A 24,402-nucleotide genomic window follows, 5' to 3' on the forward strand; every position below is an offset into this window, starting at 1 on the left:
GACTCGAACTGGCACCCATATGGGATGCTGGCACTGCAGGTAGCAGCTTTGTCCACTACACCACAGTACTAGCCCCAATAAATAAATCTTTAAAAAAAAAAAAAAAGAATTTTCCACTTACCTGTTGGCTATCTGTAGCATTCAAACACTTCAAAATTGGCAGTGTAATAATATTGGCTATTTTAATATGCCAACAAATTTTACTGGTGAGAAATTTGGATAAGGCGCTGTAGAGATGGCTTCTCTTGTTTCAAGAAGCCTAGGGTATCATCTGGGCAGAAGCTGTGGGTGAACTGAATGGCTAGAGGCTGCTTCAGTTTCAGGTCTCGTGTGGGGAATGCAGTCATTCAAAAGACTGGGCTCACATGGAGTGGACAGACACCCCACACATGACTTCTCTTTGTAGTCTGGGCTTTCTCAGAGTACGAGGAGCTCAAGTAGTTAGACATCCTTCGTGGATGCTCACAGATCCAAAAGAATATGTACCTAGAAAACAAAAGCTCCATGATCTTTAACATAACTTTACCTTGGAAGATGCGATGTGACACATCCACAACAATCCATTGTTCAAAGCAGCCATAACCCCTTCCAAACTCAAGAGATGCAACAAAGGCCCCCAATGAAACTAACTGGGGTGAGTATCAAGAAAATGTAAAACCCTTACAAAAATTAAATAGCAAACATGTTGTCCTAAACAGACCAGCGTTATGAATGTATGCAGACAAGTAGGACTCAAGTCTGGGCCCAGGTCCTCGGCCATTATTTACTGTTTGATCCCAGGTGGATCATACCACTTTATCTCCCCTGGGAATATTTTTTTTTTCCTTAATGATAAAATAAATGGCTTGGGTAAAAAATTATGTGAAATCCTTCAAGGGATGAGGAAATAAATGTAATCAATAAGATTTTAAGTCAAAATCCTGTGATATGATGGCTCAAAGATAGAGATTCTGAAGAAATGGGAAGTTTTGATTGAACTGCTTATTTAACTACTGAAGATGAGAGAGTGGTGTACGTAGGTTTTCCTTATTATTCCCTTTTAATGAATTTCTGGGATTCCTGATATTTCCAAATTAAAACTATCACTTCCAAGAATTACATGACTGACAGAAATTGGCTTGGTTTAGAAGGAAGATATTGTTATGTCTTAGCAGTTCGGCTATGGATTAACACAAAGAGGTAGTTTCTGTTTCTTCCTTGGTGGGAGGAGAGGTTGTGGTTAAATGAACCAGAAAGTTTATGGAGCTTTGAATTATGAAAATCTCTGCTGTTGCCATTTCCAAACAATTACTTGAGGTACTGTCATTTAACTGGGGGTGTTTTATGTTACTCATTAGTAGCCAAAGATAGCCTTCTGTTTCAACTGATAACACAAGTCTCATGCATTTCCACATACCAGGATCTAAATGGAAGTGCAATGAGAACAATTGATGAGGAGTCTGAAAATTAATGAGACATACAAGCGTTCGACTCTGACCTTGAGATGAGAGTTGGTATTTATGATGTGAAATTACTGGCCTTCTTTTAAACAGAGAAACAGCTGGTCTGTGTGGGAGGGATGTTGAGTTATGATTGAGGAAAAGAGAAACAAAAATTTGTAAATCTTCAGAAATAGTATATGAAATGAATTACATATACCACAAAGTCCAGTACATTCTGAAGTTCATAGGATGCATAAAGGTTGCCTCCTGCCTGGAAGTATACAGTTGCTGAATTGATGTAAAAGTGCATGGAGGAATAAGTGTCGAAAGCTGCATAAATATTTGCACCCTCATGAGAGTGTGAGAAAATGTGTGTTTCATGTTGGGATTGATAGGAAGGCTTTCATGGCCCACTTTGAACTCTTAGCAGGAGCTTTGGAGTGTCCTGAGGGTCTGTCTGCCTTTGTACACCAGGAACTCTGTTTTCTTAGAAAATAGTAAAGAACACTGTTTGTCCTCCCTTTGTTCTAAAAGGGTACCTACCGTTTATGGGAATTAGGGAACTTAACAAAAAAAAAAAAATCACAAACTTTCTTATATATCTCATGAGAAATGCTTAGCTTTTTTTCTTTGAAACTTTGGCCATTTTTCTCTCTCTTCCTTTTCATAATCCTCTTTCTCTCCTTTCCCCTCTACCTCCTCCCCCTTATTCTCTTCTCCTTTTTCTTGTCCTTCCCTGTTCCCCTTTTCTTTGCTCTTTTTTGAGCCATTAAATTATAATCTGACGTACTGATAATATATATGTGATGAAAAATGTGGACTTTGACAAGCCTACTTCATGCTAATGATCTGTTTACTGAAAACATAGGCGTGAAGTGAAGATAAGCCTAAAATATTGTGTATTACTTGAAAGTCAAATCTGATGTGTACTGGAGAATTTCCCTATCAAACAAGAAGTCTTGAATAACTCATTGAAGTTGTTTGATCTCAGAGGCATCAGATTTTCATTTAAGAAGTTTGCAGTCTCTGTCATTTAAGGGAATTTCAAAACTAACAGTGTCCAGTAATAAAGGTATATATTTGTGTAGTCTCCAACATGTGTTAAACATTGCCTTATAGACTCTCAGAATTACATAACAGAACAAAATAAGCTGAAAACTGGTTGAAATTTTCACGGTAGAGATGATGACTTTTTAAAGGTTTATTTATTTATTTTAAACACAGAGTTACAGGAAGGCAGAGAGAGAAAGAGAGGACTTCCATCTGCTGGTTCATTCCCCAAATGGCAGTAATGGCTGGAGCTAGGCCAATCCAAGGACTTGGGCCATCTTCTACGGCTTTCCCAGGCCATAGCAGAGAGCTAGATCAGAAATGGAGTAGCCAGGACACAAACCAGCACCCATTTGGGATGCTGGCACTGCAGGCAGTAGCCTTACCAATGTGTCACAGCGCCAGCCCCAACATGACTTTAGAGCTTACTAAGGTAAATAATTTAGTCAAAGCCAAATCTCTATGAAACATTCAAACTGAAACATTGTTTCAGGTCTTTTCACTTCCATATTCTACATTTTTGTTTTGTTTTTGCTCTTAAGAAAGAAACGCTGTTTAATGACACCATTGAAACAACTCCCCTTTGTTTTCTCAATGTGACCATTTCAGAAACCCCCTATGAGTTTCTTAACATATTTTAAAAGCACTCTAGGCACCGTGGCTTAACAGGCTAATCCTCCGCCTTGCGGCGCCAGCACACCGGGTTCTAGTCCTGGTCGGGGCACCGATCCTGTCCCGGTTGCCCCTCTTCCAGGCCAGCTCTCTGCTGTGGCCCGGGAGTGCAGTGGAGGATGGCCCAAGTGCTTGGGCCCTGCACCCCATGGGAGACCAGGAGAAGCACCTGGCTCCTGCCATCGGAACAGCGCGGTGCGCCAGCCGCGGCGTGCCAGCCGTGGCGGCCATTGGAGGGTGAACCAACAGCAAAAAGGAAGACCTTTCTCTCTATCTCCCTCTACTGTCCACTCTGCCTGTCAAAAATTAAAAAAAAAAAAAAAAAAAAAGCACTCTCTATAAAACATACTTTCTGGTTGGATACCAGTGACATTTTGTAGGTGCTAAAATCACAAACATTTCACTCAGATATTCCAAGTAGCAGTGATGATATTTTTCTATGAGAATCACTTTATCTGATAAAATTCATTTAAGAATAAATAATATAGAAATAGTAACTACCATATATTACATTTAAATGTTATGTTTCCCTTTCCCTTTTTCTACTCTAATATTGTCATTTTTCCCTCCTACACTTCTGTGTTTCAATGATAACACTCAAATGTGCTTATATATATGTATGCACATGCTCACATGTATACATATATTCATAATTTTCCTCATTTTATGAAAATGGTAGTATGTCATACACATTATAGAATCACATTATGCTTTTATATAATTTGAAGCTAATTCTGTGTTAATGCAGTATATATTCATATCTAAGTATATAGAGATATAGATGCAGATATACAAGTATGGATATGTATATATATTTGAAGGGGCTTCAGAAGTTGAATGGAAAATGAAATAAAAATATAATGCAAAATTTCCATGAACTGTGCAAAACCTCACACATACATACCTCTTTTATTTTAGTTTATTGTGTTTTACGGAGTAGATGTACCCAAATATGTGTAATCAGTCAACATAGAAGTTATACATTGACTGTACTACTGGACCATGAGGGTTCAAAACCTGGTTGTACCACCTACCATCTTTGTAATGCTAGTCAAATTGTGTAATCATCAGTTGCTTTAAGTGTTCTCATATTTAAAATGGTAACAAAAGTAATATATCTACTTCTTAAGATCATTGTTTTGATGATTAAATTAATATGCAAGGCCGGCGCCGTGGCTTAACAGGCTAATCCTCCACCTTGCAGCGCCGGCACACCGGGTTCTAGTCCTGGTTGGGGCGCCGGATGCTATCCCGGTTGCCCCTCTTCCAGGCCAGCTCTCTGCTATGGCCCGGGAAGGCAGTGGAGGATGGCCCAAGTCCCTGGGCCCTGCACCCACATGGGAGACCAGGAGAAGCACCTGGCTCCTGGCTTCGGATCAGCAATATGTGCTGGCTGCAGCGACCATTGGAGGGTGAACCAACGGCAAAAAGGAAGACCTTTCTCTCTGTCTCTCTCTCTCACTATCCACTCTGCCTGTCAAAAAAAAAAAAAAAATTAATATGCAAATTTCCATCGCAGAGTAGGTAGCACTTACATAGTATGCACAATATAAGGATTTACCATCATCAAACATCAGTATCATTAATAATATCCATTAGCAGACCATATTGATAAGTCATAAGTATGTCTTCAATATTTGCTACAAACTAGTTTCAATGAATAAGCATGTGTCCAGCTAGCCCATATATTTCAGAATAAACTATGAGACAAAGGTAGAATTACTATGTCGAAATGTATATGCATTTATAATGATCCCATTAATTTTGTATGTACTGCTACTAATGCATGAAAGTGCTTATTTCCCCAAACCCTTCACTAATAGGTTGTGTTACCAGAATTTTGAGACTCGGTCAGTCCCATGAGTGAGAAGTGGTATTTCAGAACATTTTATTTTTTTCCCACACTATTCATGGAAAACAGTATTTTCTTCTTTATAGAAGCAATTAAAACAGAATTCACAACATGTTTTTGAAAGTCACTGAAAACCTAAAGTAACTAAGAGAGAAAAAATAAAACTAAGTAAATTTTGTGTACCTGGTATAGAACATAAAGAATATATTCTCTATGAAAATCCTTCAAGGTAGGAATATAAATTCAGAGTTAAATGAATTTGCCCAAAATCGTGGAGTAAATTCATGGACTAAGAGAATAGTAGGTCATGTTCTCCAGCACATACCTTTGTATCATGCACATTGAGAGTAGTCTAATGTGTGTGTGTGTGTGTGTGTGGAGAGAGAGAGAGAGAGGGAGGGAGGGAGGGAAACAGAATACTAGAGTCAGAAAAAGAGAGGAAAACCAACAAAGAGGTAGAGGGAGACAAGAATCTTGAGGGGGAGTGTTTAGAAAGCTAAACATAAATCAAGTGTACATCTCAATATCACTGAAGTAACAGTGTGACTTTGAACAATGTAACCTCTTACAGCTGAAATTTCCCCATCTATACAATACAGATATCATAGTAAACCTACACTGTAGGGGTATTTGGAAATTAAATGATTGTGAAGAGTGCTTTTGAAATTCTAAAGTTCCATGCAAAGATTAATTTTAATTATATATGGCTTGGCAATTGGATCTAATTAATTTTTTGTTCGTGGGTTTTTTTAAAGTTTTTTTTTAAGATTTTTTTTTTTTATTTGAAACACAGAGTTAGAGGCAGAAGCAGAGAGACAGATATTCCATCTGCTGGTTCACTCCCAAATGGCCACAATGGCCAGAGCTGGGCCTATATTTTATATTATTTTTAGTTTGCTAAAGTAAAGTGACAAAAATTTTCAAAATAGTGTCAACATTTTTTCAAATTAAATAAATACTAGATCTTACTGATTTGTTACAATGATACGGTAGTCAAAGAATCTTGCTCTGGGCAGTTACAAAATTTTGGCTATTGTTTTACAGAATGACGATAATGAGAAGTGTAATGGTAACAGCCGGACTTTATAAAACACTTACGAAATGCCAAGCAGTATTCTAGATTATTCCATCGAATTCTCATCACAAAACCGTGTGGTAGTGGTATTGTAGCATCTTCATCTTCCAGATACCTATTTGAGAGGAAGAGAGGTGAAGTAATTTACTCTGGTCACACACAGCTAACAAGTGGCAGGACTGAATGTTTTACCCAAGGTAGCGTAGATTTGCTACTGTATTCTTTTCCACTGCATTGTAATATATCACCAACACTATCTGAACAAGTAAGCTGTATCTTAATGAAATGTGTTGTTCTGTCCTATTTATGCTTTATATCTAAAGTCACAGTACAGGATGCAGGTATATATAAAACTAATTACTTTCCAGGTGCTGTACCATACAAATTGGAAAAGATAAAAGTAACCCACTGTTAATAAATCAGCGGTACAAGGTAGCAGAACAGAATTGCAAGTTTCATAGTGAGATCAGAGATTTAGACCAACTTCTCAGCAGGTATAAAAATTCTGTTTTCTTTATTGCAGGCAGATGGACCTCTTTTCAGAGAGAGAGAATCCCTGCCATGTAGCTCATTCTGTTTTTAGTGGTTCTGGATAGTATAAATTAGCACTCATATGAGTTTAGGTTCTATGTATGAAATATTAGCAGTGAGTTTTCTTCCTATTATACTTGTTAGGCCTTCTAACAGCCCAAGAAAACACTCATGTTTTTAAAGTCTTTTCGCTTTAAGGTTAAGTACTCCCATCATCTTCCCAAACCTCTTGTTCAGTTGCTGGAGGCATCAGCATCCGGGCCACACCTCTTGGGATGAACTCTAATTTGTCAGCCACTCTTAAAGGGTCGTGTCAAGAACTGATCCCAGTGCTCTGGATCTGCTCTCACTAGCTAGGATTGTAGTTGGCTTAGTGCTTCTTTGATCTGTGTAGTAGGTGTCTTCTGAATGAGACAGGGTGCTGTTTGCTCATGTATCACAATATATTGAAAATGCATTGTGACGTATAAAACATGTATTGGATGCTGGAATCTACATTTTGCTCTAGCATACAGTAGGTAGCAAAAAAGTAATGTCATATGGTTCATTCATGTATGCAAATGTCTAAATGGCTTAGTTATTGATTTTTCTCCTTCAACTTCACATCATACTTCCCAAGTGCTAAGGGTTTCTATTTTAAAAACAAATAGATTTGGGTTCACCAGTCAGCAGGACAGTAGACTCCTATATTAAACTGAAATCACCAAAAAGCTCAATAGACACATCTCCTTTGCCCTGGTTTTACAATTGACATAGAAAAGAATAGAGAAGCAAATAAATACATATTTTAGTAATACCTGCAAGGTATCTCATAGGGGCAGTACAAATTTATCCCAGATTTTATGTCTTGTCTGTCTGTAGTTCTATATTACATTGAAATGATATATGGTGATGAAGTTTATTAAAATTCCATAGATATTTATGCAGGATCTACTATCTGTAAAATGCTTATGCAGAAATACTGCAGGAAAACATTAAAGCATGAGTATATTCAGAATCCTGCAATCATTATGATCTCTCCCAGAATTCCTAAGATTTTAAAGTACACTTAGAAACATGAAACAAATATCATTGCCATTAGATTTGTTAGTGTGACATCTGTGACATTTCCACTTTGAAATCTATGCTTATAAATAGTATAACTGACAACAGGTGTTGAGTACATATGATGTACAAGGTACCAGGTGATGAGTTTATTTGTAGTTTCTCACTTCATTCTCAGAAAAAAATTTATAAGGAAGTGTAATTTAGCTCACTTTAGTGAAAATTAACTAAGATTATGAAATTATAAATAACTTCCCCAAGGGCCATACAGTGCTTAAAGGCAATATCCAACACTAGGTCTGGAAAATTTCCAAGAATGAGCTTAATTTTCTCTGTGATTTGTATGTGACTTCTGTATTAATAGATCAGCTAAGTATCACAACTCTTTACAAGATTATTCTGGAAGTAGACACATGACTGTATTTTATTAACCTGTCGATTCTCCAAAGGAGTATGACTTAGTATCCATTGAACCCTTGGGATTCGTAACTCCTAAAATTCACAGCCAGCTTCTGCTGCTGTAATAAAGAATCACCCGCAGAGTTTATAAGTGAGAGAAGAGACAGAGGGAATAGTGGTAGATCAATAACACTTAGCATCAAATCAAAATAGTATTGCAAGGCTGGTGTTCCAGTTTCTGCTTTTCTGGGAAATACGTTGACTGCTATTTCGAAATAGCCTCAATCTGAGCAATGTAAACTCTAATTAATTAATTGAACCCTTTTAAACATCCGGGACTTCAGGCTGTGTTCAAGACTGTTGAAGGTGTAATACTGTGAGGAGTGCCTACAGGCAAGACAAGAACTCCTGTTTCTACACTTTGCACTCCTTTGACAGTAGAGGGCAGAAAGGGCTGTACAATGGCCATATACCATCCAGAAAAAATGAATATCCATGCAAGACAAAACCCTTAAGCACTGAGAGAAAGATTAACTAAATATCTCATGCAGAAAAGAAAAACAATAGTGCCGATACCACTTTTTTATGCATGCCCATAAACTTTTCACAGAAGTTATAATTTCATTTTTACCCACTTGTCATTTATATAACAACCCTAAATCTTTCTCCTTAACCTAATGGAACTTGGATTAAAATGCATCTTGTTATTTTAATCAGCATCAGTTTTGTATCAGGAGCATGCAGTTTTCCATTTTCTTGGCAGAGACCATGAAAAAATTTCAAGCCCTAGTCAGTAAGAAACAATTATCTATGTAATAAATTATGGTTTATTTGATTGTATCAGTGTTTAATTATGTATTACATGTATTCTTGTACTGAATATTTACACATAAATTAATCCAGCCCATAGCAAGAGTACTAATGGAATGTTCCATCCAAACACCAGCAAATAGAAAACAAACAGCTGTTGCAGACACCCTGTTTTGGAGCCTGGACCTGATAACACAAGGCAGTTCAGAACACTTGGCTCCTACCCTTTAATCACATCTGTTGAGACTGTACTATTTCAACTCAAGATTTGATCAGTGTCTCAAAGTAGCAAGTAGGTCTCTAAATCAGAAAGCTGAAAGGAAACATTAAGGACTAATTTATTGTGTGTAGGAGATTTTTTTCTAAGTGCTTCATCATCTTCCATATGATATTTAGCAAATGTATTCATGGGGAATTTATATTTTCATTAGTTTTCAAATAGACCTGTTTATGAGCAGTCTGTAAAATAGTTACATAAATAATCTGTGTATTGTGTTTTTAAGCTTGGTCTGTCTACAAAATTCGATTAGGCTTCCTTTTAGATGAGACCACTTTTCATATGGACTTCTTGTTATATGAGAACACTGATTTTCTGGTGTTCAGTTACAGCCAAAGTATTCTTATGTGATCCAATCCATACAATTTCCTCTTGATTTATATTATAACTGAGTAAATGGGAAGCACAGTTTGGCCTTTCTTTGTTGCACAGAAAGAAGAAAACATATGCTAAAGATAGGTTGGTGTGATTCCAGTGAAGAAACAAACATGTGTATGGGGAGCTCATATCGGACTCTCAATTCCTCTAGAAATGTCTCTTGCAATTACTTTCTTCCCATCTGCCAATCAAAACACTACAATGAGTATCTCTTGGCATTATCAACAAGAAGCATTGCATATAAACATTGACTAGGAGGTTGTTTGTGGGAGAGTTGCAGTGCAATGGGGGAGGAATACATATGATGAAATAGGTATGTGCACTGTTGAAAGAGCCTGGTTAGTCGCCAATATTAGCTACACTGAGGGGGCATTTCCAGCAGTGCCCTTGGCCCTGTCACATTCATAATTTTCATCTCTGGTTTGTATACTGATGAAATGCAGATGACACCAAATACAGCGGAATGTAAAATTATCAAGCTGGACTGACTATAGAAATCAAGTCTAAAAGGAAGAGTTCCCAAATCAGATCTTTCTTAAACCAGTTTTAATTTTTCTCAACCAGTTTAATTTTAAAACAGTTTTAATTATTGCAAATGTGGAAAGGACACTGTTATTATTAAAGTAACCACTACTAGGCCAGCGCTGTGGCTCACTAGGCTAATCCTCCGCCTGCAGCGCCAGCACACCGGGTTCTAGTCCTGGTCAGGGCACCGGATTCTGTCCCGGTTGCTCCTCTTCCAGGCCAGCTCTCTGCTGTGGCCAGGGAGTGCAGTGGAGAATGGCCCAGATTCGTGGGCCCTGCACCTGCATTGGAGACCAGGAGAAGCACCTGGCTCCTGGCTTCGGATCAGCTTGGTGCGCTGGCCACAGCAGCCATTGGGGGGTGAACCAACAGAAAAGGAAGACCTTTGTCTCTGTCAAAAAAAAAAAGTAACCACTACTAAAACGGTCTTCAAAAAAAAAAAAAGAGGAGGAGAGGATTGTGTGTGTTGGGAAGAAGTGGGGAGGAAGATGGAGGAAGGGAGAGACAGACAGACATTGGGTGAAAGGAGGAAAAACAGGCAAAAACTAAGAAAAGGAGGAAGAGAGGAGTAAATGCATACAGGCAGGCTATTTCCTCAAAGTTTCCTTCTTTCTAACGCCGGGGCTACCATGCTCAATTTCTTGCCTTGTAAGCCAACATTTCTATGCTGCATTGACACCAGCAACACCTGGTTCGTTTTCTATGCACTAAAGGTGATGTGACTTTAAGACCTCCCCTGTAAACTCCTCTGTTCTCTAATTCTGCATCCTCTTGCTTTTGTTCTACTGTGATGTCAAGCTTTGGGAGAAGAGAATCATGCTGTTATGTCAATGTTATAAATGTACATAAGGACATAACACAACCCTAAAGTGGAATACCGCTTCTGTCTTAGTGACGAATACCAGGAACAGATGCATTATTTGACACTTTTGTGGGAGGGATAACTTTTCATGAGTGTAAGGTTCTAAGGCTTTAGAATCTACAATGATAAGTCGCTTGCCCTGCTTGAGATACTAAAGGGAATTTGGCAGCTATGGTTAATTTATCCTGCTCAGTATTATAAAGTCTTTTCCTCATTTGATTTTAGTATATCCTTCCTGAAATATTTGCTCTGGTAAGCAAAAGCAAATATTAGGTTTTATACTCCATTTAGTGAAATAACAGTGATGATAATCCAACATCAGAGAACTAAGTATTCCAGGCTTGTGTTATACAAAGAACTTCCTGGATACAATGGTTAGCCCTTCCTTCATGTCTCAACTCATACAGGTAGGTTTTGAGATTCAAGAAAGAGTTAGAACAAAAGTAGACCAGTACTAAATAGTTTTTGCAAAGCTTAATTTCTTACCTTACCTTTTTTCTTTCCACTCATGATGGAAAACTTTCCTGCCTCATTAAATCTGTAATGCAATTTGTGCCATGCACACTATGTTATTATTTTGACTTTAGGTTATATATTGCATAATAACTAACATAACTTGCAAACAGGTGGTTTCTTTACCCCAAAGGGAGAATGCAAACAGGAGCTCACAGGAAACAGCTACTTGATTTTATTGATGGGGATAATGAGTGGTGGGCTTAACCATGAATTATCTCCAAGAATGGTTGGAGACGACTCCTTTTCCTTGCAATGCCTTCTCAATTTGATGACTGATTTTCCCTAACAAGCATTCCCTTCAACAGATACAGCAAAAGAGGTAAAAGTGTGGGTCTTTGGGGACTCTTATGGAATGAACTGTTCTCAGTAAGTTCACTTACTCTTGGTAAGAATAAGGGAAAGAGGTACAACTTTCATCTCTGGTAGATGGAGTCTAATGCATGCAGTAAATATAAGAATTGCCTTGAAGTAAACTTGAAATTGTAACACTTCTGCATGTGAAAAGCCATATTTTGCTATCCAATAGAATGGTGGCAGTTTAGTCCTGAATAACTGGAGAATATGAGATTTTCTACTTGCTGCATAGACCGTGCTCTATAAAAGTGCAGAAAATCAGGGTTGATCCTAAAATGAATCAATTCCAAACTTTCAGAGATAAAAATCAATCAAATCCACAAAATTCAAGATTATGGAAAATTAAAGTTATACACAGCACATGTAAGCTACCAATATTATGATATGTTTTCCTGGAATTCTTTAATGAGTGTTAAACAGATGAGTTTGTATATACGATATTCTGGAGTGCTTTCACTGTATTATTTGTGGTTGCCTCTCATTCCTTATCAGATTTTTGAAATAAAGTTTAAAAACCTCCTTTCCTCAGTCTTCTTACTACTGAGAAATCAGCCAGGCAAACAAAGAAAAGCTGCGTTTCGGAGCCGGCGTTGCGGCGTATCAGGTTAAGGCATCCCATATGGGAACTGGTTCCTGTCCCAGCTTGGATGGCCCAAGTGCTTGGGTCCCTGCCAACCATATGGGAAACCTATATGAAGCTCCTGGTTCCTGGATTTGGTGATCTGGGGAGTGAACCAGTGGATGGAAGATATTCTCTCTCTCTGTCTCCCCCCCTCTCCCTCCCCCTCCCTCCCTCCCTCTCTCTCCCTCCCTCTCCCTCTCCTTCTCTCCCACCTCTCTCCTTTCTCCCTCTCTCTCTCTTTCAAATAAATGAATAAATCTTTTTTTTAAAAAATCATTTGAATAGTTGAACTTGATGAAAATCCCAGCAGAAAAAATTAATTTAGCCGCATAATGGATAGATGTAAAAGAAGACTAGATCAAAGGTTCCAAACTTTATCACCTCATAGAACTCTTATTATCACAGTGCTCCCTTGGTCCACAAAAATATGCTGTAGTCCTATTTATTAAGTAGAGTCAAACAACTTAAGAAATATTTATGTTTGAATGATTGATTACTTTGGAAAAGATAATGCTTATAAATTCAGTTACAATATTATAATGTATTTTCTCTTAAATAACCACAGTTACTAATAGGATTTGTAACCTCTTGGGCTGTGTACAGCTTCTGACACATGAATATCAGATTATCAGATTGAAAGACTAATCTGATATAAATAATTAAGAGAAAAATATGTTGCAATTGAGGTTCTATTTTAAGATAAATAAAAAATTTTGAGTTTCTTAAACATTTTATTGACATAGTATACTTACCAGGAAATGCACATAAGTATATAGATAAATGAGTTTTTGTCCCTTGAGCACACTTATAACTAACTATGAAAGCTGAGAAAATTAAGTATGGTTTCTGGGAAAATATGAATAATGAGATTAACTATAGATAAAGATTGTTGTGCGTTCAGTTATGTTCCTCCAAACACATACTAAAATCCTAATGTTCCTACCTTGGAATGTGAATGTAGAATCTTCCCCCTCCTTCCTCTCTTCTTTTAGTTTTTACATGATCTATTTTCAGTTTACTTCATACTCATAAGATTAACCCTGCACTAAGTAAAGAGTTCAATAAATAATAAGGAAAAAAACACTGCTCCTTAACAGTAAAGACAGGGGCTATAAACAGTCATTAAATCTTAAATGTCAATTTCACTCTTATACATTACACTTTTTGGTACTCTATGAGTTACCACAGATCAGGGAAAGCAGATGGTATGTGTCTTTTTGGGACAGTAAGTACAATGGTTTCCAGTGGCATCCATTTTGAAAGGTGAGAGCATGGGTGGGAGGGATGGAGGGTAGGATGGAAAGTATTGCTGTGTTCCTAAATCTGTATATATGAGTTACATGAAATTTGTTTACCTTAAAATATTGAAAATTAATTCTAAAAAACATAGAACTTACTTAAGAACATGTTGTATGTGAGAAATATGTACACTTTTATCAAATAAAAAACAATATCTTATATTTTTGAGAGGGAAGGAGAAAGAAGAGATTACAGAGAGACAACATTCTGACCCAGTTGTTCACTCTCCAAACACCCACAACATCCAAGACTGGGCTAGGCTGAAGCTGAGAGCTGGGAAATCAATCCAGGTCTCCCATGTGGTGGCAGAGCCCAGTTACTGAGCCACTGTTGCTGCCTCCCAGGCTCTGCAGTGGAAGGATGCTAGAGTAAGGACTCAAACCCAGATACTATAACATGGGACATGAGCATATTAACCACGAGGCTAAATGCCCTCTCCCTAGAGAGAGATACTTTAAAGTAGTAACTAAGACAAGCCACAGTCATTAGTGTGGGCTCTGGTCAGACTGGTATCTTTACAAGCAGAGAAAATTAGGACACAGACACACACAAATGAAGGTCTATATGGAGAGACGATGGCCATCTACGAGCCAAGAGGAGAAGCCCTCGGGAGGAAACAACTATTCTGCCACCTGGCCTCAGTCTTTTAGCTTCCAGCCCTGTGAGAAGATGTACTTCTCTGGGTTAAACTGTTCCGTCCTGGTACTTTGTTATGGTGGCCCAAGGAACTCAATACAGGAACACAGCATATGCTAAAGGATGTAGACTGAGGAATGAGATGCACATGTACTATAAACTGTGAAAGGGGAATCTATGGAGAATGAGAACCAGAGGAGGATTCAATGTCTTGAAGACATGCGCTCACTGAATGTACGATGTGAAAACATAAATGTAGCTACAAGTAAGATAGAGGCGTGGGCAGAGCGGAGACAGAGTTCAGGCAACTTCAGTGTAATGAAGACGAGGGAGTCAGGAGTCTTAAGAACCATCACATTTCACATAAATATTAAGAATAAAATTGAAAGAGAGGGTCATTAGTGGTTGTTACAAGCAACAAAAGGGACATTAGTGGTTGCTCTATAAAATGTATAAATAAACATGCAAACATTTTTTAACGATGTTCTAGTGGTAGACAATGGATGCATTGAGAGGAATAAGACTTGTACTATCCTGTATCTCAGTTTCATGGATGCTAGGGTGTGGATATGGTTTCAGAGTCCCTTGGGCTTTAAATAGTGATATTTAATCCCAGTTGTGAGGTATTAAGAAGGCGGAAACTTAATCTGACTGTGGTATTTAGAGGTGGCCCTGGAGGAAGGTTCTTGGCTCAACTGGAAGTATAGTTTAAAGGGATTCAGTTCATGGAGCCAGCTCCGTGGCATAGCAGGTAAAACCACCACCTGCAGTGCCAGCAGCCCATATGGGCACTGTTCGAGTCCCAGCTGCTTCACTTCTGCTCTGGCTCTCTGCTATGGCCTGGGAAAGCAGTAGAAGATGGCGCAAGGTGTTGGGCCCCTGCACCCCCGTGAAAGACCAGGAAGAAGCTCCTGACTCCTGGCTTCAGATTGATGCAGCTCTGGCCATTATGGCCATATGGGGAGTAAACCAGCAGATGGAAGACCTCTCTATCTACCTCTCCTCTCTCTCTCTGTGTATAACTTTGACTTTCAGATGAATAAATCTTTAAAAAAATATTTATGTGGCCACTTTCTCCCATACACATTCCCACCCTTGCCCTTGGCCATGGTGAAGGAGTCAAAGGGGAGCTCCCAAAAGAGCCTTGTCCATGCTATGTGGGCATCAGGCATCCAAAACTCTGAGCTAATTAAAACGTCATTTTCTTCATGAGCAACCTGCCTCAAGTATGTTGTTACAGCAACTAAAAACCAATACAAGGATGAATAAATAGCACAGATACAAGCTGGAGGAGACAATACAGTCCGCTGGTGACTGACAGGGGACTGTATTTGATTTGATGGAGAATAAGGATCAGGACCACGAGGAGGTCATGGACAGTGTGGAGGCAACAGCGTGGAGGAGCCCAGCCAAGGCAGCATCTGCAACAGGCAGGAGTAACCAGGAGGCAGGGAGTTCTTCATCCACAGGCATGAGAGAGGGCCACTTAGGTTCCAAGTGTTCTCAAAAAATTTCCCCCAAAAATAATGTCTCTAGAAAAGAAGCTCTTACAACTGATTCATTACAAAATCTCTCATATGATGATGTGTAGTCTTTGAGAAAGACACATTAGCTGAATCGGGCTGGCACTATGGCATAGCGGGTAAAGCCACCACCTGCAGTGCCAATATCCCACAGGGGTGCCAGTTCGAGCCCTGGCTGCTCCACTTCTGATCCAGCACTCTGCTGTGGGCTGGGAAAGCAGTAGAAGATGGCCTGAGTCCTTGGGCCTCTGCATTTTTGTGTGAGACCTGGAAGAAGCTCCTGGCATCGGATTGGTACAGCTATGGCCATTATAGCCATCTGGAGAGTGAACCAGAGAATGGAAGATCTCTTCTTTCTCTCTGCCTCTGCCTCTGCCTATCTGTAACTCTGCCTTTCAGATAAATAAATCTTAAGAAAAAAAGACACGTTAACTGGAAACATCAGGAAATGCTTAATTTTATAGCTTTTAAAGAAACAATAGAGTTGAGAGTTGAAGGAAAAATAGGAACAAAGGAACACAACAGTGAATGAGTGCAACCTGTGATTTGTAGAAGTGAATATTTGTGCTTTCATATAAAACATCTAGTAGCAGTAGTGCTCAGTTTTTCATACAACTGAAAAGTAAAATGGATTTGCCTATAAACTTTTGAGGTGATTCAAGACATGTTTTGATAGTGCCAAAATATAGGTATCAAACATTCATGAAAGAGTTTGGAAAACAATGGTCCATAAAATCTGGGGATACCTCAAAAACTGTGGGAAGCAGAATTTGTAAACCTTTGTTTAGATGTAGAAAACATTTGAAGTTCATGTACAGTTTTTCTTTTTTTTTTTTTTGACAGAGTGGACAGTGAGAGAGAGAGAGAAAGGTCTTCCTTTTGCCGTTCGTTGGTTCACCCTCCAATGGCTGCCGCGGTAGGCGCACTGCGGCCTGCGCACCGCGCTGATCCGATGGCAGGAGCCAGGGGCTTCTCCTGGTCTCCCATGGGGTGCAGGGCCCAAGGACTTGGGCCATCCTCCACTGCACTCCCTGGCCACAGCAGAGAGCTGGCCTAGAAGAGGGGAAACCGGGACAGGATCGGTGCCCCAACCGGGACTAGAACCCGGTGTGCCGGCGCCGCAGGCGGAGGATTAGCCTAGTGAGCCGCGGTGCCGGCCTCATGCACAGTTTTTCAAAATACGTATTTTGAATGAGATTTTTGAAGATCACCTCATATACATAGATTCCTAAAAGTTTTTACACCAAAATGAATATTTTAATTGTTTTACATGAACATTTTGAAATGCCACTATATGAATAAAAATACAGTTTTTTTTTTTTTAGTCCTCAGCAGAATTGAATGCATTAATTCTCCTTAGTTCATATTTTATATTTCAAATATACATCAGGCTACTTCCCTTTTCTGTGTATTTGTTCCTTTTCTCATTTCTCCAAGTGTTATGCATTATGTTATTTTTATTATAAATAAGCACAGCAGCTATATTAAGAAATCAAATACCATAAGTGAACATTTTTTCACTATAGTCTTAAGCCTTGAATGTTTGTGTTGCCCACACTTTGTCTCCTTATTAGCAAAAATGGAAAGGTGCTGTTTCAAAACTTCTCACTTTGGGGTATATATAGGAATTTTTTAACTGGATATTATTTTTTAAGAAAAAGAAAAATAGTGTAACAATGCACATTTTTAATAATTAAAAATATGTGGATGTTTCAAAATTGTGGAACATTATAGTTGTATGTGTCAATGCTCTTCCCAAACGTAATCTCTACGTCCAACCTGATATTTTTATTTATAAAACTCCGTAGGGTTCAGTCCTCTTTAGAATCTGTAAAACATTCCTCTGCTGCCATTCTAACTCCTGTTGTTGGGAAAATGTCTTGCTGATTTGAACCAGTATGTTATGTCTTAATAAAACCCAAAACCTTTTTCATAGGTTCACCCCTCATTACTCACAATAATGCCAAGTGCTATACTCTGGGCAGATATTTATTATCTTATGTAGGAAGAGACATAACAGTAGGGACATTTCTCAGTGAAGCAAGGGAATAAAAGTTTTCTGGATTTTAGTTTCTCATAGAGCACCATGTAATGAGCTCTTAGAAGACACTGGGGTGATGCAGTTTAAAAATGTGGTTAAGCAGCCATGGCGAGCTTCGTGCCATTCCCCATGGAACAACTGAGAGGAATCGGAGCTCTTCCTCCTTCGTCCAGTACATCAGAATTGCTTTGTGGTCAGGGTCTGCCCGTGAAAGGCCACAGAGAGCCGACGGCTGCCGAGCTAGGTCTCTGTGTCAGCATGGAGCAAAAAACAGCATACAGATCACCAGCTTTGCCTTGTGAATATCTTTATTTAAAATGCTACGGTGGAAATTTTGAGAAAAGGATTGCAGCATTTGCATTGGATCTGTCACTCACAGCTCTGATTGTGATTCCTGCCCTAGACATGATCTTGCTTTCCCTTTTTATCTTTTTTAATTTCTGCAAGGTTACTGGCCGTGTCAGAGAATGTAAACCTCAAGCATACATTAGATGGGGCTTGGCATGCGTGTTAGGAGGCAAGAAGTTTGCTTAATGAAAAGAGGATAAAGCATTCATTCAAACTAAGCTGATTTGATTACCTAGGGAAAAGTTTACCTTCTTTGGCAGTTTTGATTGAATTTTAATACAATTTAAAATTTGCTGCTAACCTGTTATTATCCTTTGACCAACAACATTTCCCAGCTTGGCTTGTGGTCTCCAGTGCCTTTCAGTTGGAGGAATGTCTTTGTTGAAAGCAGTCAGACTCACAGAAAGTGAATGACCCTCAGGGATAAGTGGAAATCTCCCAATTTTGACAAAAATCCTTCTCTGTTTGGGAATTGTAAAGCTCAAGCTATAGACTGAGGAGATGACAGGAGTGGCCGTGTTTGGTTTTCTGGAACTTACTCTATTTCAGCAAGCCTGCAATACAGGGGAAAATAATACTTGCAGTTATATTTATGTCAGCTTGTGATTGTTGGAAAAAGTTTATAGAAAGGTTGGTCCTAAATAAATGTCTAGCATCCCTACTCTGTACACCAGTGCCTTCTGCATCTTCCAAATCCTACCCTCTAGAGCAATAAAATGATTTTAAAATAAAAAGTGCGATATGATTTAGTAGTCTACCTCCTGTTTTGTAATGATTACCCATCTCCTCTCTCATAGCTCGCAGCTGCAGGAGGACAGCTGACATTTACCATATCCTATGACCTCGAGGAAGAAGAAGAAGATATAGAACGCATTCTCCAGCTCATGATCATCTTAGAGGTAGAGTCCTTCCACCATCTTCTGTGTGGAACATTATCACATCTTTGTCATCTGAGTTACGGGTGCTGTTTTTCACATGGGTTAGTTTGATGTTAAATTATCTATTAAGGTTAAACATACCTTGGGATTCTTTTATTCCACTCCTACATTTTACTATAAGACATATGTAGAAAATGCAGAATGTCTCCTGGGTCTTGATGACAAAGGTGACCTTTGCACCAAGAGTTGAAATTGAAATTTGAGACATAAGGACCGTGTTTCCAACAATATGGATGTGATGGAAGTGTTAAAGATGAATGCTGATTTGCATAGTTGTATTTTTTCCATCTTCCCTTGCTTTCAAACAGATTTTATATTCTACTTCCTTGTTGATATTAGGCAGATATAAATGAAAAAACAAACTTACTTACTTAGTTGAATTTTGACCTCAAAATCCTAATTTAGGCAAAAAAAGGTATAGGGGAAATTCTTTTCAACATTTGTTGGACCACAGACAATTTCACCATGTGGAAAACTTGTACTTATAGCATACACTTACATTCATGTCAATAATCCAAATGAATAGGTGTCATTTGTGCACCAGGTTATGTTGTTCTTGGTCTTGAACCCTTCATTCATGTAAATCAATGACAAAGTTCCAAAATACCTTTCTCAAAATGAATATTTTCCAGAATTGGATAATGAGGTATAGGGATACACACACACACACACACAGTGATTGTATCTTGGGATTTTTTTTAAGATAAAAGGGATTCTCCAAGTGTGAAATGTGAAGAATTGACATACCATTCTTTTTTTTTTTTTAAATCCACACTGTTTAAATTTTCCATTAGGACAGAATTTGGTTGTTCAATAAAGGGGCTGGTAAAGTGAGCTAGTGGACATACCATTCTTAAGAATGAATTTCAGTAAGTATGATCTAAATGTTTGAGGTCAATCCATATACTTGTTATGCCAATGAGCCTTTTATGAATGTTAGAATGCAGGCCTTTCCCTTGTTTGTTTCCCCCCATATATAAAATCTTTTCAAATAATAACTAAATTATTTCTATTGCCCTATGCACCCCATATCCACCAGAAAATAATATATCTCAAATATATAATGTTGTACCTTGCATAAAACCTCAGGGTGCTTGTAAGTGATATATATGCTTACAAGTTGCCAGGTATCCAGTATTTAACAAGAAAGCAAGGCCATGCAAAACCAAGAAGCTTATACTTTTATTGTGTCTGGCTAAGGCTAACACTTATATCGCATTGCCTTCCCTCCAGGGGTACCAAAAACACAAATGACAGGGAACTCTAACCTGGAACTAAAGTCCTACTCTAGTCCTACTCAGATACTTTGGACCCCGTTGTACGCTCTTCTCCATTTTACTGTTTCCTCCTTCTAGGGAAATGACTTGAGAATCAGCACAGCTCAAGAGGAAGTCTATCTGCAGCCATCTGAAGAGCACGTTCATACGTTGTTGCTTAAAGAAGAATCATTTGGCAGACATGGCACACATTTCCCAGTCAGTAGGAGAGAATTTATGACAGTGCTGGCAAATGTAAAGAGAGTCCTCATACAGATCACATACAGCTTTGGGATGGATGCCATCTTCAGGTAAAAACCAGAACTTCATCTCCCCACGCTCACACGTTGACCTTGGGGCAAACTTTCTTGTGCCTGAATAGAGATTTGATAGATCTCGAGGGTTTCTTGTCTTCAAGTAGCAGCTGAGAGTAAGCCCTGGTTCTGAAATGTACTCCTATTAAGTCTTCAATGTGTTAAATGTCTAGAATAAATTCCTCTTGGCCCTTAATATTTTTAATGTCATCTTAGCTGTTCTGCCAGAACTTGTGAAAAAGAACGCTTTCCAGATGAAAAATACCATCTTAGAAACTAAAGTCTCCTTTACAATGGCTTAGATTTTGGGGATCAAATGAGATGTGCTTTCAGGATGCCCAAATACAAAAATTTGTTTATAAAATATCTTCTTCCGTTAAATCATTAACTAGTATTTGACATAACAATATATAATTTGCAATAAGAAATGTAAGCCTTTGCATTAAAATAAGCACATCTCCATAAAACATTGAATGACTATAATGGCCACATGACATAGAGGGAAAGTGTAAGCTTTGGAGCCAAACTGAGCAGGAATTCAATAAGCTCTGTTGCTTGTTAGGTGTGTGAACTTTGGTAAGTGATTGGTCTTTGAGTGCCTTGATTTCTTCAACTACAAGTGGAGATAATAAGGATGATGATGACTACTTTTCAGGGTCATTGTGAAAATGATATGTAAAGATTTCACAAAGTGACCATTGCCCAGAACACTTTCACAGGGTAGCTCCTTCTTGTTCTCCATTATTTTCTTCAAAGACAGTACTCCCTGATTTCAATGAGATGTTGCCCATATCTGACTGACTGTGGGCCACTATAAATTGCATTTTTAAAACAATGATATTTTTGTCTAACAAAATTTTTTAAATTTTATTTATTTATTTACTTAAAAGAGAAAAAGAAAGATCTTCCTTCTCTCTAATTCACACCTAATGCCTACAGCAGTTGAGGCTGGGCTAGACAGAAACCAGGAGCCTGAAACTCAGTCCAGGTCTCCCACTTGGAGGCAGGGACTCAGGTACTTGAGCCACAGTTGACTGCCTCCCAAGGTACACATGAGCTGAGACCTTGATCACAAGCAAAGTAGCTGGGACTCAAAGCAAGCACTCCAACAGGGATGCCGGTATCCCAAGAGCAGTGTCTTGACTACCGCATCAAGCACCTGACCCTGTCTTGACAGAATTTTAACTTGAACTATGTCTAGATGAGCTCTTTCCCCTTCTCCTTTTCTACCCTACTATACAAGATATAATGGAATTTTTTTCTAGATGCAACTAAAATAAATGATCAATTGTGACGCCAAACTGACAACTTGGCATAGTGTTAATCAAAGCAGTGTCTCTAATATTGCATTTTTTATTGCTGATATTACCCACACCCATCATTGACTTATGCTACCTAGTTTCTCTTTCACTTGTAGTACTTCAACAAAGTATAATCATCATTACCATTTCCCAAAGGGAAGAACTGCAGATTTGTAAACAGAACCACTGCCAAACAGTGCACCTCTTTTGCATAGGCAATTCTGCACAACGGCAGTTCTGCTAGGAGCTGGGTTAGCATGCCATGAAGATGAGAGCAGCATTTATGAATTAATTATGTTTTTCCCATTTTGTAAATAGGGATTGTCAAGATGTTTAAACAGTACAAAGAGATGAATCCTCCAGCTTTCAAGATGAATGACAACCAAACTGACAGAAAGTGGCCAGGGGCTTGTTTATTTTTGTCAGCATTGCTTCTCAGCCTGGTTAATCCAAAGACATTCCCCCCCTGATTTGTGTCAGACAATTTCAGTGTCTACCCCTCTTAAAATCACTGATTTACTTTGAAGTCTTCTGAGATTTCCCCACACCTAAGTGATGCATCCGGGGAATGGGGCTAAGTGAGCTGGCATAGAGCCTCACTCTGCCACATAGATCACCTGCAGGGCTGTGATTCAAGAAGTAAAAACCAATGTCAGATCTGAAACCCTTTCTCTACAGGTGAACTGCAAGCATGAATTCTGGGTCAGCAAGCTTGTGGTATTTCACTTATCTCTGATCTAGATTGACTAGATGAAGTCATATTGTAGAACATCACTCGAATTGATTTCAACTTGTGCTGCACAGTAGGCTTCTGACTTGGTATGTTTGTGTGGAAGCACAAGCAAATTGAAGCTGTCTCAACAAAAGTTCGGGTTTAAAGCTTATTTAGGGAGGATTTACTTCGGTGGTAGTTCCCTGAGTTAATGGGCTTGGGTTATTCAGTTATACAGTTAGGTGGAATCGAAGAGTTGAAGGAGATCTGAGCTGCAGGTCATGGATTTTGACTTTTGTTTGCAATTTAGCCATTTAATAGTTGGTAACGTAAGTATGGCTTTGACCTTGGCGGTAGGCACACATGAACATTTCCACCATTGTGATTGGTCTTGTTGCCATTCTTTCCCAGAAAGCTGGGAGACTTATTAAATAAAATTGATTTGCTCCTTACTATTCTCACAAGTAAGATGAGAAAGTAGAAAACTTTTCATTCTTCTTTTAAGAATGTAACAGAAATCAACATAATCTGTGATCTTTCTGTATGGAGTTCTCCAAATCTTGAGTTTAGCAGCATCCTTGATTTTGAACTCAAGCATTCATAATCTTTGAGCATCTATTCAATATGGAATTCTGCCTCCTTTCCTTCCTTTCACCCTGCAGTAGACACAGGTAAAGTTTACCAAATTTTCAGTCTCATCCTTTGGGATACTGCATTTCTCTAATCCTTGAGGATAGATGTGGTCATATGACTTGGCTGAGCCAATGAAATCTGAGCATAAGGTGTGTTTTTCTTCCTGAGGAAAAACATCGAATTGCCACTGTGAGAGTCTCTGGAGTTTATTCAGCAACCAGAAGATCAAAACAACCTGGAATACTGACAGCACGTGGAGGTCAGCTGTACTGATGGTTTTGATCTTCTAGTTGCTGAACAAAGGTTTACTTGTGTAAAATCCCCTATAGGCTTGAGTTGCCACTGAGAATTTAGAGGTCTTATCACAGTGAAACCAAGCCCATTATAAATTTCTCATGATATGCCTCCTATGTCTTTATTGCCTGAAAATAAATATGGACTCTTTCCAAGGCAAGATATTTTCACATGTCATTGAGAGGAAATTTGGGATTTTTTGAAAATATTTTGAAAGATTATACAGAATTTATATAATAGGTAGTGTAAAAACCCTTGCAAAGGACTGTTTGATGATTATGAAAATAGGTGGATAGTGTGCTTCTGCCTTTTGAATGTAATGATCCAGGTAACCACATTTTGAAGAAACTATACTGATAAAGACACTAGGGGCTTAAAAAAGATTTATACAACACCCTTGAAGTCAAGTAACAGGTGAACTCTGCATGTGTTTCCTCTTAATTATCTTTGACTACCTCCCAAGGATATTCTGTATACATTGGATTCAGTCAGTCTGTGAACATTTAATGAGCACCTTCCACACATATCTCATTAAATCTCAGTTTTCTCCTTTGTAAATGGTGGGAAAAAAATCTTTTGCATTCAAGATTAAAGATGAAATGATCAAATGATGTCTACAAACATCTAAAAAAACACCTGATTTGTTGAGAGGCAACATATGGTATCAAGGAGACCAATGGTTTTGAAGTCCTAATTGGCTTTGAATTGTGTGCTGTACC

The 24,402-nt window shown here is 38.6% G+C and overlaps 1 protein-coding gene across 1 annotated transcript in view; it reads left to right on the forward strand.

Moving 5' to 3' along the window:
- LAMA2 (laminin subunit alpha 2) overlaps positions 1–24,402 on the forward strand; it is a 698,138-nt gene that overhangs the window by 366,240 nt on the left and 307,496 nt on the right. The window contains exons 13-14 of the mRNA XM_062187263.1: positions 19,033–19,134; positions 20,529–20,740. Coding sequence (XP_062043247.1) covers positions 19,033–19,134; positions 20,529–20,740 — 314 coding nt within the window. The remainder of the gene's footprint in view (positions 1–19,032; positions 19,135–20,528; positions 20,741–24,402) is intronic.

This window comes from Lepus europaeus, chromosome 3, assembly GCF_033115175.1.
Source record: "Lepus europaeus isolate LE1 chromosome 3, mLepTim1.pri, whole genome shotgun sequence".
Classification (NCBI taxonomy): Eukaryota; Metazoa; Chordata; class Mammalia; order Lagomorpha; family Leporidae; genus Lepus; species Lepus europaeus.